This window comes from Lagenorhynchus albirostris, chromosome 2 (genome assembly GCF_949774975.1).
Source record: "Lagenorhynchus albirostris chromosome 2, mLagAlb1.1, whole genome shotgun sequence".
Classification (NCBI taxonomy): Eukaryota; Metazoa; Chordata; class Mammalia; order Artiodactyla; family Delphinidae; genus Lagenorhynchus; species Lagenorhynchus albirostris.
The window spans coordinates 177,085,237-177,097,951 of NC_083096.1; the positions used below are offsets into that span (position 1 = coordinate 177,085,237).

Genomic DNA, 12,715 nt, shown 5'->3' on the forward strand with positions numbered 1-12,715 from the left:
TCAGACCGGAAAGAGGAGGGGAGACGGGGGCGAGGCAACAATTTCTATACCCCGGACCCCGCGCCAAGCCTTGATGGTATCGATAAACGTGACCCTCGATTTCCTCTCTGGAAAGTGGGGTTTATAATGGTATCTATGCGTTGGGCCTTGCACGGGTTAATGACACTGTTACCTGCAGTGCCCTTAGAACAGCCCCTCGATAAGCCCTCAGTAAATCTCAGCTATTCAGATTTCATTCGCCCTTGTCCAAAGCCCTGGGCGTGAGGCTCTGAGCCTGGAGCGGGCGAGGCCTGGCAGGAATGTTTTCAGAGGCATCCACACGCCTGCCAAGACCCTCCTGGCTGCTGCAAGTGCAGAAAGTGCATCCCCGCCCCACAAAAAGGGGCTCACTTAATCTGCCTTTTTGTCCCTGGGAGGCAAAGGGAACCTCTGAGACAAGGAAGGTCTTGTTCCTGAGGTCACATTGTTGAATGAATGGATGAATGAATGAATGAGAGAGAGAGAGAAGAAAGGGAGGGAGGGAGGGAAGGAGGGATGAAAGAAGGAGGGAGGGAGGAAGGAAGGAAGGAAGGAAGGAAGAAAGAAGTTGTTTAGGGTCTCTTCACAGATGTGGGTCTTCAAAACACAACTCAAGCGTTTCTAGAACAAGGGTTCCTGGAGCAGATGTCAGCTAGGGGCAGCCATCTCTGGGAAAACAACAACAACAATTTTCATCCTTGGAAGAGACCCTCAAAGGGAGATCCTTTCCAGCAGGTTAGGCTCCAGAGGAGTGGGTAGTGAGTACAACCCTGGGTGGGCAGGGGGTTCCCCAACCACAGGGGGAAAGGGCAGAGGGAGGAGGAATGTCATGATTATCAATGAACAACATAAAGCAGGCCGTGCTAGGTCCTGGGGAAAAGAGAAATCGGCAGTACTCTTAAGACTGATTCAGCCAGGGTAATGCACTACCAACATGACGTTACATGGGAAAAGCAGTATATACTGTATGACCCCACTCAGCAAAAATATATCCTTACAGGTACAATGCATAGAGATGATGCTAAAAGAAAATGACAGCCAAATATTTACAGTCATTATTTCCAACTTGTGGGAATGTGTGTGTGTGTGTGTGTGTTCTTGCCAGGTAGTTTTTATCTTCTTATTTATATTTTTCATTGTTTTTACAATCATTTTACAATGAATATATACTATTTGTACAACCCAAACAAAGCCAACACATGTTCTTTTTAGACGATAGGTACAATCCCTGCGAACCTGGGAAATTATCTCACTGAACAGAGATTTACTCATGGTAAAGATGGTAGAAGTAAGGCCCAGGGGGACCCAACAGCAAGCTCAAATTCGAAAGGCAAGTAAAGGGAAGAGGCAGGAGTGCAATCCAGGGCTGCCATCCAGTTGGGACCTGGGACCTAGGGCGGGGAGTTTCTGCAGCTGGGGACAGGACATGGTGCCAGAATCCACCGGATGTTTTTGAATTCAGGAGGATGCAGACTGAAATTCCAGCTCCTTTGAGGAGGAAATGGAGGGATAAGCAGAGGGGAAGAGGAGCATGTGTTGAGTGGCTCAATTTTCAAAGCTCTGGCTTATGCCATGTTCCCCACAGCCCTGCCAGTTAGGCAGTATTGCCCCCATTTGTGAAATAAGGAAACCGGGGCTCAGAGATGTGAAGCAACTTCCTCAAAGTCACACAGCTGATGGGGGACCACAGTAAGGGAGGCGACTTTGGAAACCGGCTCTAACTTCCCTTTTGCTCGGGCCCAAGAGAACCTCAATGGTGGCATACTATGGACGGAAAAAAATCCTTGCGCAGTAGAGTTCCCAGAGTCATTGCAAATCGGGAGGGGGGATCAATCTGGGAGGCTGCTGGCCGCCCCTGGAGAAAGGATTCATCCTGGTGAAGCCTGCCTGCCACCCTTCACCAAATTGCTGGAACTTGAAATCGGTCCAAGCTTCATCAAAAAGGAGGACTTGTCTCTTTAACCAGGAGTGGCTGCTGCCTAGATGTTACTCAGGGTAAGTGCTGCACCTGTTGTGCACAGTTAAAGGCACAGGACTCTGCTTTTCTGGGAAGCAGAAAGGATAGCTGGACTGGAGGGTAGTGGTCTGGTGCCACAAGGGGCTTTTCTCCCTCTCATCCTCTGCTTTTCTCCATTTTTACCATTTCCTTTCTTGACCCAAGGAAGAGCGATGGCCTCAGTGGACAGCCACGTTCTCTGCTGCCAGCCGATTCCCAGCCTCCTCCCTGTTTACACCCATCAGCTAGTCCCACTGGCACCTACCCCCTTTGATGATGATGATGATGATAATGATAATAATAATGGAATTTCCAAGCTGTTCCCTTAAATGAAAAAAGTAATAGCAAGGGCTTCCCTGGTGGCGCAGTGGTTGAGAGTCCGCCTGCTGATGCGGGGGACACGGGTTCGTGCCCCGGTCCGGGAAGATCCCACATGCCGCGGAGCGGCTGGGCCCGTGAGCCATGGCCGCTGAGCCTGCGCATCTGGATCCTGTGCTCCGCAGCGGGAGAGGCCACAACAGTGAGAGGCCCGCGTACCACCAAAAAAAAAAAAAAAAAGTAATATGCAAGAGTATATAATATGCTACAATTTCTGTGAAGGGAAAAATATAGGTCTCTGTCTATATGGCTATATATCTGTAAGTGAATAGAATTTCTGGAAGAGCACCCAAGGAACAGGAAGCAGTGGTTGCATCTGGGAAGAGGAACTGACTAGCTGGGACTCCAGGAAAGAGGAAGACTTAATGGCCACTCTTCACCCTTTCATATATGTTGAATTTTGTGTCATGTACATGTGTTTCCTGTTTCCTAGTAAAAATAAATAAAATAATGAACGGTTATTTTAAGCCAGGCAGTATGCTAAATGTTTAACTTGTTTATCTAACTTAAGTCTCAGAGCAATCCTACTCTGTCTCATGATCCCCATTTTATGGATGGAGAAACCAAGGCCCAAGGAAGTTAGCTGACTTGCTAGCAAGGGGCAAGGCCAAGATTCAAAACCCAGGCAGCCTCGTGCCAGTGTCCTTACTCTTGACCTCCTGGCTTTGTTGTGGCTATGTTGCTGATCGAGGGCTGTGATTCCCTCCCCTGGGGTGTTTGAGAGTGGTAAGGGAGTTAAGAGCACCAGCATGAACCTTCTCTATAACGTAGGAATCTACTTCCAGGATTTGCTCCCCCAGAAACAGTCTCAAAAGTAGGCCTATATATGTCTATTACACAGACATTCATAATAGCGAAAAATAATTATGTGGGTTTACATTTACTGTGTACTTACCCCATGTCATGCACCTTGCTTGCTTTGCCTGTATTAACTTACTTATTCCTCAGAAACCTGAGAGGCAGTTTCTCTGGTCATCCCCATTTCACAGGTGGGATCAAGCCTGGTTTAGTCCTTTGCTCTCATCTCACTGTGCCTCCCAAGTGTTTCTGCCTCCCTGAGGGGCTTGGATGGATCCTATCTCTCTAACTGTAGGTTATGGATTCCTGCACATCCATGAAGTTATTCTGTGGGGTTTGTGAAATCCTGGTGGTAATTAAGAATTTTGTATGTATGTTTTGATAATGATCTTAAAAAAGAAAACAAAGAAGGTAAGCATACTGTAGGATCACCTGGACAGCTGCCTTCTTATAGGGTGCTGGCCCTAAGACTTGGCAAACACACATGTGTCTGCTCACAGCCCACAAGAAGCCACCTCAAATGACCATTTAATTTTCAACAACTGGGAAGCAGTGTCTGGCTTTGGAATGTCCTGAAACTAAAGTGGAAACAATTGCCCCATTGTCTGCCCCTGTGCTCAGATTGAATTTTTTCCCCAGAAACAAAATTTGTCTTTTGCATTGATAATACACAATTTAAAAGCATTTTCAAAGCATGAGAATTTAGTGTTTTATGTTATTTAATAAGTTAAGACTCACGGTTGACATCAAGAAGATGACTTGGTGTGGTAGAGAAATGGACAGTCCTGGGCCTGATTTGTGTCCTATATGTTGTACATGCAGCCAGACAGGTCTGGAAGAGTCGTCAACAAAATATATCCTAGGAAGTCTGGTTGACAGTGCTTACTTTTCTTTTTCTTTCTTTCTTTTTTTGGGGGGTACTATTCTGTACTAAGTCTTTTTTTTTTTTTTGCAGTGAGGATCATTTTTACAGAAAAAAAGTTTTTAAATTATTTTTTAAAAATCTTGGAGCTGTTGAATCCATTAGTAGCGAATGGGGCACAACACGTGTTCGGTTTGGCTAGCGCGGTTGGTTTTTTCGTTTCTGTTTTAAGTTCCCATGAATTGGCCGCTTCCAGTCCTCCGCAGACCCCTCTCCTCTTCTGGACTTGACTTTTCAGGCCCGAGAACTGGTGGTCAAACCCCGGCGGTGCCCGCCCCCTCCTCTCTGTGGCCACGCCTCCTTCTCCCGGGCCCGCCCCTCTCCCCTCCCTCCGCCCTCCCCTTTTCCATCTGTCGCAAAAGAGTAGGTGGCGCTTGACGGCCCGCGTCGTATGACGGCCGGAGGCAACCGAGAAAGAGGAGGGAGCAGCTGTGGCGGCTGCCGCGGCGCCTGTGACGGGGGCTGGGGTGGGCGCCGCGGTCCGGGCCCGGGAGTGAGGCGCGGGCGGCTGGGCCGGTGGGCTGGGCGGCGGGCCCGGCGGCCGCCCCCGCGCCGCGCCCGCGCCTGGCGGCCCGATGTGGCTGCAGCAGCGGCTTAAGGGGCTGCCGGGACTGCTGTCGAGCAGCTGGGCCCGCCGCCTACTCTGCCTGCTCGGCCTCCTGGTGCTGCTTCTGTGGTTCGCGGGCTCCGGGGCGCGGCGGGCGGCGGGCGGTCTGCAGCTGTTGCCCTGGCCCCGTGGCGAGCCGGGCGCCGCCGAGCCCTCTGCCTGTCTGGAGGCAGCCACCCGCGCGTGGCGCGGCCTGCGGGAGCGGGGCGAGGCTGTACCGCTGGGCCCCGGAGTGCCGGCCCTGGTGGCCAACGGCTTCCTGGCCCTGGACGTGGTCGCCAACCGGCTGTGGGTGACCCCTGGGGAGCGGGAGCCCGCCGTGGCGCCGGACTTCGTGCCCTTCGTGCAGCTGCGCCCGCTGAGCGCGCTCTCTGAAGCTGGAGAGTCAGTGTTGCTGCTGCGGGAAGGGCTGCTGCGGCGGGTGCGCTGCCTGCAGCTCGGGACTCCGGGTCCCGGCCCTGCGGCCGCCGGCCCGGGCCCCGCCTCGGCCTCCGGCCTCGTCACGGGATCCGGCCGAGACTGCGTGTTGCTGCAAGAGGACTTTCTGGCGCACCGGGGCCGACCCCACGTCTATCTGCAGCGCATCCAGCTCAACAACCCCACGGAACGCGTGGCCGCGCTGCAGACTGTCGGGCCCACTGCCGGCCCGGTCCCCAAGGCCTTCACCAGCACCCTGGAGAAGGTCGGAGACCATCAGTTCCTCCTCTACTCGGGCCGGTCCCCGCCTTTTCCCACGGGGCTGGTGCACCTGCTGGTGGTGGCCGCCAAGAAGTTAGTGAACCGTCTCCAAGTGGCTCCCAAGACGCAACTGGACGAGACTGTGCTGTGGGTGGTGCACGTCTCCGGCCCTCTTAACCCCCAGGTGCTCAAAAGCAAAGCAGGCAAGGAGCTCAAGGTGCTCCAGGACTTGGCACGGAAGGAAATGCTGGAGCTCTTGGAGATGCCGGCGGCGGAGCTGCTTCAGGACCACCAGCGCCTCTGGGCCCAGCTCTTCAGCCCAGGTGAGGCCTGGCGAGTGCTTGGTCCACCGTCCACACCTTGCACCAGGGTGAGCACGGTCCATCCTGGAGATGCCCCTGCAGAGTCTGCAGAGGTGACACTGAAGGGCGGGGTCCCGGGGTAGTTCAAACTTGGGCGTGGCGTTTGATTTGGGGCTGACTCTTGCTCCACCACTTAGTAGCTGTGTGACCTTGAACCCTACTCTCTCTGGGCTTGTGTTCAATAATAACAGTAGCACGTACCTCAGAGGACTTTTATGAGATGGTCGTGAAAGAGGAGTGCAAAGGGCAGATCTTATTGTCTTATTGTTATTCGTTCTTGTGGCTGAAGCCTCATTTGAGCAGCGTGGTTTGGGAGGTCAGAGGCCTGGCCGATCCGGGATTCTTTTTTTTTTTTTTAATGTATTTATTTATTTTGGGCTGCGTTGGGTCTTCGCTGCTGCGCGGATGCTTTCTCTAGTTGTGGTGAGTGGGGGGCTACCTTCATTGCGGTGCACGGGTTTCTCTTGTTGTGAGCACGGGCTCTAGGCGCGCGGGCTTCAGTAGTTGTGACACATGCGCTCAGTAGTTGTGGCTCGCGGGCTCTACAGCGCAGGCTTAGTGGTTGTGGCGCACGGGCTTAGTTACTCCGCGGCATGTGGGATCTTCCCAGACCAGGGCTCGAACCCGTGTTCCTTGCATTGGCAGGCGGATTCTTAACCACTGAACCACGAGGGAAGCCCGATCCCGGGGTTCTTAACTCAGTTCCCCACATTTCTGGCTGGTGACAGGCATGGGCTTCCTGACATGACTCCCGCTAGCCTGAGCTGTGGCCTCGCTGTTGTGGCTGCAGCTTTTTCATGGGGGGCGGGGGTAGTGGAGTCTCTTCAGCAGGTGGGATGCTCCTGTCAAATGAAAACTCCTTCGCCCCCTTGACTGCTTAAGAAAAGGAAATCCTAGTGTAGAGGAGAGAGAGATTAAGAGATTTTGGTTTCCAGAGTTCTAGTTGTCTAAATCCTTAAACGTAGTTGCTCAAAGAGCCTTTAATTTAGTCAAGTATTTATCGAATGCTTCTGCCAGAAAGTGTTCTTCACGTGGGGCATACGGAAGCAAACAGAACAAAGTTCCGGTTCTCATGGTTCTTAAATTCTGGGCGGGCGGAAGACAGATATTAGAAAGCGAAAATTTGGATTAAAAAAGCTAGATAGCTTTTTAGGCTCAAGCGTTATAAGGAGAAAAGATAAAAATATGTGCTTGGGGGTGAGTGACTGCAGTGGGTGGGGCTAAGAGTGTGTAGCTCCGCTGTCGCTGTCGGGGAGGCCTCTGTGAGCAGGAATTGCAGAAGCTGAGGCCTACACAGCTAGAGGAAGCGCTGTGTGGTGGTCTGGAGGGAGCCAGCAGGGCAGAGGCCCTGAGGCAGGGGCGGGCTTGGTTGAGTGGCCAGTGTGGCTGGCAGGTAGTGAGCAAGGGGAGGGTGGCAGTGGCCAGAGGGTTTACCTTGGGGCCTTGGTGAGGACAGTGAATTTTATTCTAAGTGAGATGGGAGTCAGGGCGGAGGCACTATCTGGTGCACGTTTTTAAAGGTCGCGGTGCTGCTGTGTCAGAGTGTAGACAGTGTGGGGGAGGGGGGAAGTAGAGTGTGGAGACCACATAGGAGGTTTTGGCAGGAGCCCAGCTGAGAGGATGGTGGCTGGGACCAGCGCTGCGACCGTGGAAGCAGGGGTGGATGAGTCGGAAGCTTTTGCACCTGGAGCCCCTGGGCGTTCTGTGGACTGGCTGTGGGGAGTGAGAACTTGAGGGCGACTCCTGGATTTGGGGGGAGGGCTCCAGCGGGTGTCTGGAGGTGATTTAGGGAAGGATTAGCATGGGGCTGGAAGGATTCAAACCTTGTCCGTTCCCAAATGCCTGTCAGACATCCAGCTTGAGACACCACGTGGGCGGTGAGCTGTCTGAGTCTAGAGCTCATACAGATCTGTGCGATCCTGTGCTCAGATGTTGTTTAAAGCGGCAGGCCCGGTGAGAGAGAAGCAGCCCACGACTGGCCAGGGCGTTGTGACAGTTCTTGGAGTCGGGAAACTGGCCTTTTGATTTGGCGCCCTAGGCTTGGCTAAATCTGTGTTCTTCTGGGCTCTGGCAGGAGCCCCACTGGCGGGATTTTCAGTTTCAGGCCCAGAGGGCTCAAGGTGGTCACGTGAGGAAGCCAGGCAATGCTGCTCTCCGGTACTCGTGGGAGACTGGAGCTGCTGTTTTCATCCCTGAGGACAAAAGCTTCGTGTCTCTGCTGCTCTTGATCTTTGTTTCATAACCTCAGCCTCTTGGCCATGCCGTTCCTCCTTAATGTACAACCTCTGTGGTGTTGCAGGTGTGGAAATGAAGAAGATCACCGATGCTCACACTCCATCAGGCCTGACCGTGAACCTGACGCTGTACTACATGCTTTCCTGCTCCCCCGCGCCACTGCTCAGCCCCGACCTGAGCCACAGGGAGCGAGACCAGATGGAGTCGACACTCAACTATGAAGATCACTGCTTCAGCGGCCACGCCACCATGCACGCTGGGAACCTCTGGCCGGGCCGCCTGTCCTCCATCCAGCAGATCCTGCAGCTCTGGGACCTGTGGAGGCTGACCCTGCAGAAGCGCGGCTGCAAGGGGCTGGTGCGGGCAGGCGCCCCGGGCATCCTGCAGGGCATGGTGCTCAGCTTCGGCGGCCTGCAGTTCACCGAGAACCACCTCCAGTTCCAGGCTGACCCCGACGTGCTGCACAACAGCTACGCCCTGCATGGCATCCGCTACAAGAATGACCACATCAACCTGGCCGTGCTCGCGGACCCCGAGGGCAAGCCGTACCTGCACGTGTCTGTGGAGTCCCGCGGCCAGCTCATCAAGATCTACGCCTGCGAAGCGGGCTGCCTGGACGAGCCTGTGGAGCTGACCTCGGCGCCCCAGGGCCACACCTTCTCGGTCATGGTGACGCAGCCCATCACGCCGCTGCTCTACATCTCCACCGACCTCACGCACCTGCAGGACCTGCGGCACACGCTGCATCTCAAGGCCATCCTGGCCCACGACGAGCACATGGCCCAGCAGGACCCCGGGCTGCCCTTCCTCTTCTGGTTCAGCGTGGCCTCCCTCATCACCCTCTTCCACCTCTTCCTATTCAAGCTCATCTACAACGAGTACTGTGGGCCTGGCGCCAAACCCCTCTTCAGGAGTAAGGTATAAAGCCACTGCGCCTCCAGAGCCCGGGGCCCTGGCCTCGCGTTCTGTCCCGAGTCTAGTGTAGTGGGGTGGAGGGTACGTTAAGCTCCAGCTCTGTGCTCCCACTCTTTAAAGAGCCTGGACTCAGGAGAGAGGGGCTCTGTGGCTTCTGGTTTGGAGAAGGAAGTAGCACTTGACCTGAAGGAGTGGGAGAAGGGCCAGAGGCAGGTCTGAGCTCCAGCCGGGCCTGGCCAGAGCAGAGCCCGTGAACTCGCCGCACCTGCCTAAGGAGGCGCCTGGGCCCCTGAGTCTGTGGCAGCTCTAGCCCGCCGCTGGGCCAAGTGCTGTCAGCAAGGCGGGCTCGGAGCCTGGGTGGGGTGCCAGCAGGGTGTCTCCATCGCCTGCTTCCCTTGAGATTTCTGTAGCTGTCCACCGGGGTTGGCGTGAGCAGTAACGACCTGTCTTGTTGATTGAACAGGAAGATCCCAGTGTCTGAGTGGCATCAGTCCTGCTTTCAGTCGCCACTTGCACAAGACACCCAGCACTGAAAGTCCTGCTGCTGCGAACAAGGGATCCTTTGAAAGCACCCAGCCTTTTGTGCCTTGTTGGGGGACACCAGTGACTCGAAGTGCGCGTGGATGTTCAGGAGTTTGCATCAGGGGGCGGGAGGGGCGGGGCTGGTGGACCTTTTGTAAGCTTTCGACTCAATAAAGTGAACCTATATGGAAAATACTTGAAATTGAACTCACTCTTTCCACTTTCCCCCTTTCTTCTGTCCCAGGAAATAGACCCTCTTTTGAAAAGACTCTTGTCTAGGAAAAAATGTGTTCTTTTCCTAATTTAATGTGTTCTTTCTTGAATGAATTTTTAATTTATTGTTGAGATTTTGCTGGATGGCTTTTGCATCCACTCTCGGTAGGGAATCTTGGCAATGATTTCCAATATGCACCACCTCGGGAGGTTTGGAGGCCCGCACGCCGCCTGCGTGAAGGGGTGGGTCTCCGTCACCCTCGGGTTTGCACATTGCGTCTTTCTTATCGTGAGCCTATGGAGATCTGTGGTTTTGTACCTCTGGGCTTTAGGGGAGGTGTTTAACTTTCTAGTGATCGATGATTGTTGGGTTTTGGAATACCAAAGCTTTTTTTTGTGTTCTGTTTTTAAATAAATCTCTTTCAAACCTCCACGACCGGTTTGCGTGTGGTTGAGACCTCTGGAGACATCGGACCTTCCTCGGTCACCAGACTTTTGGGTGGAGTCCGAAGCAAAGGCCCCGCCGTGGTGACAGTATACTTTTCCCACGTCCACTCCTCTTCAGAGGAGCCCACTCAGAAGCTGTGGAGGTGGCCCCCGTGCTGCCCACCTGGGGGATTGCTGCATGTCCCAGCTGAGTGGGCTGCTCGAGGAGCATTACCCTGGCCCCTTCCTGCTGCAGTGCCTCTCCCCCTGCCTGCCCTAAAGAGAGTTGCCTGCCCCGGTTTTGCTGCCCATAGGACCGGGGGCAGGAAAAACCCTGAGTGGGCCTCCTGCAGATTGTTCTCGAAGCTAAGGTCTGAGTCCTTCCTTTGTGGGGAGAATGGAGCAAAGAGGGGCCGGGCTGAGTGTGGACCATCATCCTCAGTGTCTTGGTGGTTTCCCTGGCTTCCCAGATGGGCGTTTTGAGCACCCTGGCTCACCAGGAAGCCTGGTTTGCTTGCCAAGTTGCCGAGTGTCCGGCCCCCGCAGGTGGCTGGGAGAGAAAGTACACAAGGGTTTCAGGCTCTTCTACGAGTTGCTCTGGTTTTGCTGCTGTCGCTCCAGTCCTGTGCGCCTTCCACTCCTGCCCTGGGGGTGCCTCACCCTTCTGGCCAGGGGCCCTTGGCTGGCGGCGGGGTGTGGTGGGCTGTGGTGTCTGGCGTGACATGCCCTCTAGTCATTGCGTTCAACTGGAAGTTACTTGACCACAGGAGCAGCGCTTCAGGGCTCCCACTCACCCTGTTAACTTGGAACCAGGCATGGTGTGGGCTCCCATACATGTAAACATGAACCCATGTACCTGTGCCTGGAGAATACCGAGCCAACGACTAGAATTTCAGTAGACGAACACTTGCGAATTATAGGTCATTGAAGCGAGCACGTGTGTTACGTATTTTACATCAACACGGCCTCGTGCAGGGAGGAGGTTGCTAAGGGTTAAGATCCCAATTTGAGAGATGAGGAAATGTGCTCAAGGCCGAGCAGCCCAGGCTGGGATGCAAACTGGGGCTCACTGTCAGCCCAGCCTCTCTCTCAGTCCCTACACTCTGTTTCTGCCCATGCTCTCTCCCCACACACTCCTCTGATGGCTCCCACAGGATGGGGTGGGTAATGCATTTGCTCCTGCCCTCTGGGATGACATCAGCCCACTCTGAAAGCTGCTGGGCGTCTGCCGTGAGCCTCTGCAGTGCCTCCAGTTCAGCCTCAGTTGGGAGCAGGCCATCCACTAACTCTAGCGGGTCTGCCTCTCACGGTCCGGTAATGCACTGGAGCTCTCTTCTTGGGCTGGATGCACAGAGAGGCTTGGTCAAGTTGCTTTTCAGGGGTAGACACCTGGTATGGAATTGCATACTACCCAGCAGTTCCCAACAGCTGAAAAGTTGGTTTGGAAATGTATTAACTCCCTGAAAACCTACGGGCACCTTGGCCTCTCGTGCCCCATCTCATGTCCTCTCAGGCCACCTTTCACTCCTGCCGTGGTTGCAGCCACCAGCTCTTTCCAGGTGCGGGTCCCTGGCAGCATCTGACCTCACCTTCTCTCTGACCTTCAGGAAGCTGCTCTGCACTCAGCATGTGTGTAGCCTCAAAGCAGGCCAAGGATATCGCTGCTAGGGGCAGCCATTCTCCCATGAGAGATGGAGCCAGTGGACCAGTGCTGCCTCCGTCATCCCCTGGGCGGACAGTTCTGTGACACATTCTACACGGCTCCTCAGACGGCAAGATCAGGCCCCCCACTGCCCACAGTGGCGAAGAACTTGGGAAGACACCCTTGATTCAATTTCCCTCCCTCCATTTTACCCTCCCCAGCCTCCCTCTGCTGTCCCCTGGGATCTCTTCCTAAATAAACTACCTGAACACAAGTTTTGCTTCGGGTTAAGACACTAACCAAGAGGTCTGGGGCTCCTCTGGAGGGCTTTTCCAAGAGGAAGTTGGATTCTCCTGTGGGCGTTGTTACGGACTGATTCACATGTTGAAGCCTAACCCCCAATGTGATGGTGTTTGGAGGTGGGACCTCTGGGAGGTGAATAGATCATGAGGGTGGAGCCCTCATGAATGGTATCAGTGCCATTATACAAGAGACCCCAGGGAGCTCTCTAGTCCTCTCCCTGCCGTGTGAGGACACAGAGAGACGACAGCTATCTCCAGCCCAGAAGAGGGCTCTCATCAGAACCCGACCACGCCGGCACCTGATCTCAGCCTTCTAGCCTCCAGAACTGTGAGAAATAGATTTCTGTTGTTCATAAGCCACCTGGTGTGTGGTATTCTGCTGTAGGAGCCCAAACGGACTAAGACAGTCATATTCTTCCAGTGGAGGAATGGAACTCTTCAAGGGTGGTAAGAAGCCAAAAATCCAGACATTTGCAGGGTCTTAGATTAAAAAAACCTTAGAGTTTTTTTTGCTCAAGTGTCCGTAACCTGGCTTCAAGTGACCTGTGAACCCCTGGAATTGCAAAATGTATGTACTTTTTTTTTTTCATGAGGAGAGTTTCTGTAGCTTTCCTCAGATTCTTAAAAGGATTCCTGACCTCTTAAAAAAAACCCTTAAGAACAAGATAACCTGCACTTTGGGGTCTTGTTTTCAGCCCCCC

General features: G+C 54.0%; 1 protein-coding gene across 1 annotated transcript; it reads left to right on the plus strand.

Moving 5' to 3' along the window:
* Positions 1-4,640: 4,640 nt before the first annotated feature.
* KIAA2013 (KIAA2013 ortholog) lies at positions 4,641-9,626 on the plus strand. Its single transcript, XM_060141410.1, has 3 exons — positions 4,641-5,720; positions 8,059-8,912; positions 9,373-9,626. The coding sequence occupies exons 1-3, from the start codon at positions 4,688-4,690 to the stop codon at positions 9,388-9,390; spliced, it is 1,905 nt and encodes a 634-aa protein (XP_059997393.1). The 5' UTR covers positions 4,641-4,687; the 3' UTR covers positions 9,391-9,626.
* Positions 9,627-12,715: the final 3,089 nt, after the last annotated feature.

Excerpts from the sequence above, each read along its gene's own strand:
- KIAA2013 (XM_060141410.1), top strand. The coding sequence starts at position 4,688 with ATGTGGCTGCAGCAGCGGCTTAAGGGGCTGCCGGGACTGCTGTCGAGC. Across the intron at positions 5,721-8,058 it reads GGCCCAGCTCTTCAGCCCAG|GTGTGGAAATGAAGAAGATC; the intron begins GTGAGGCCTGGC and ends GTGGTGTTGCAG.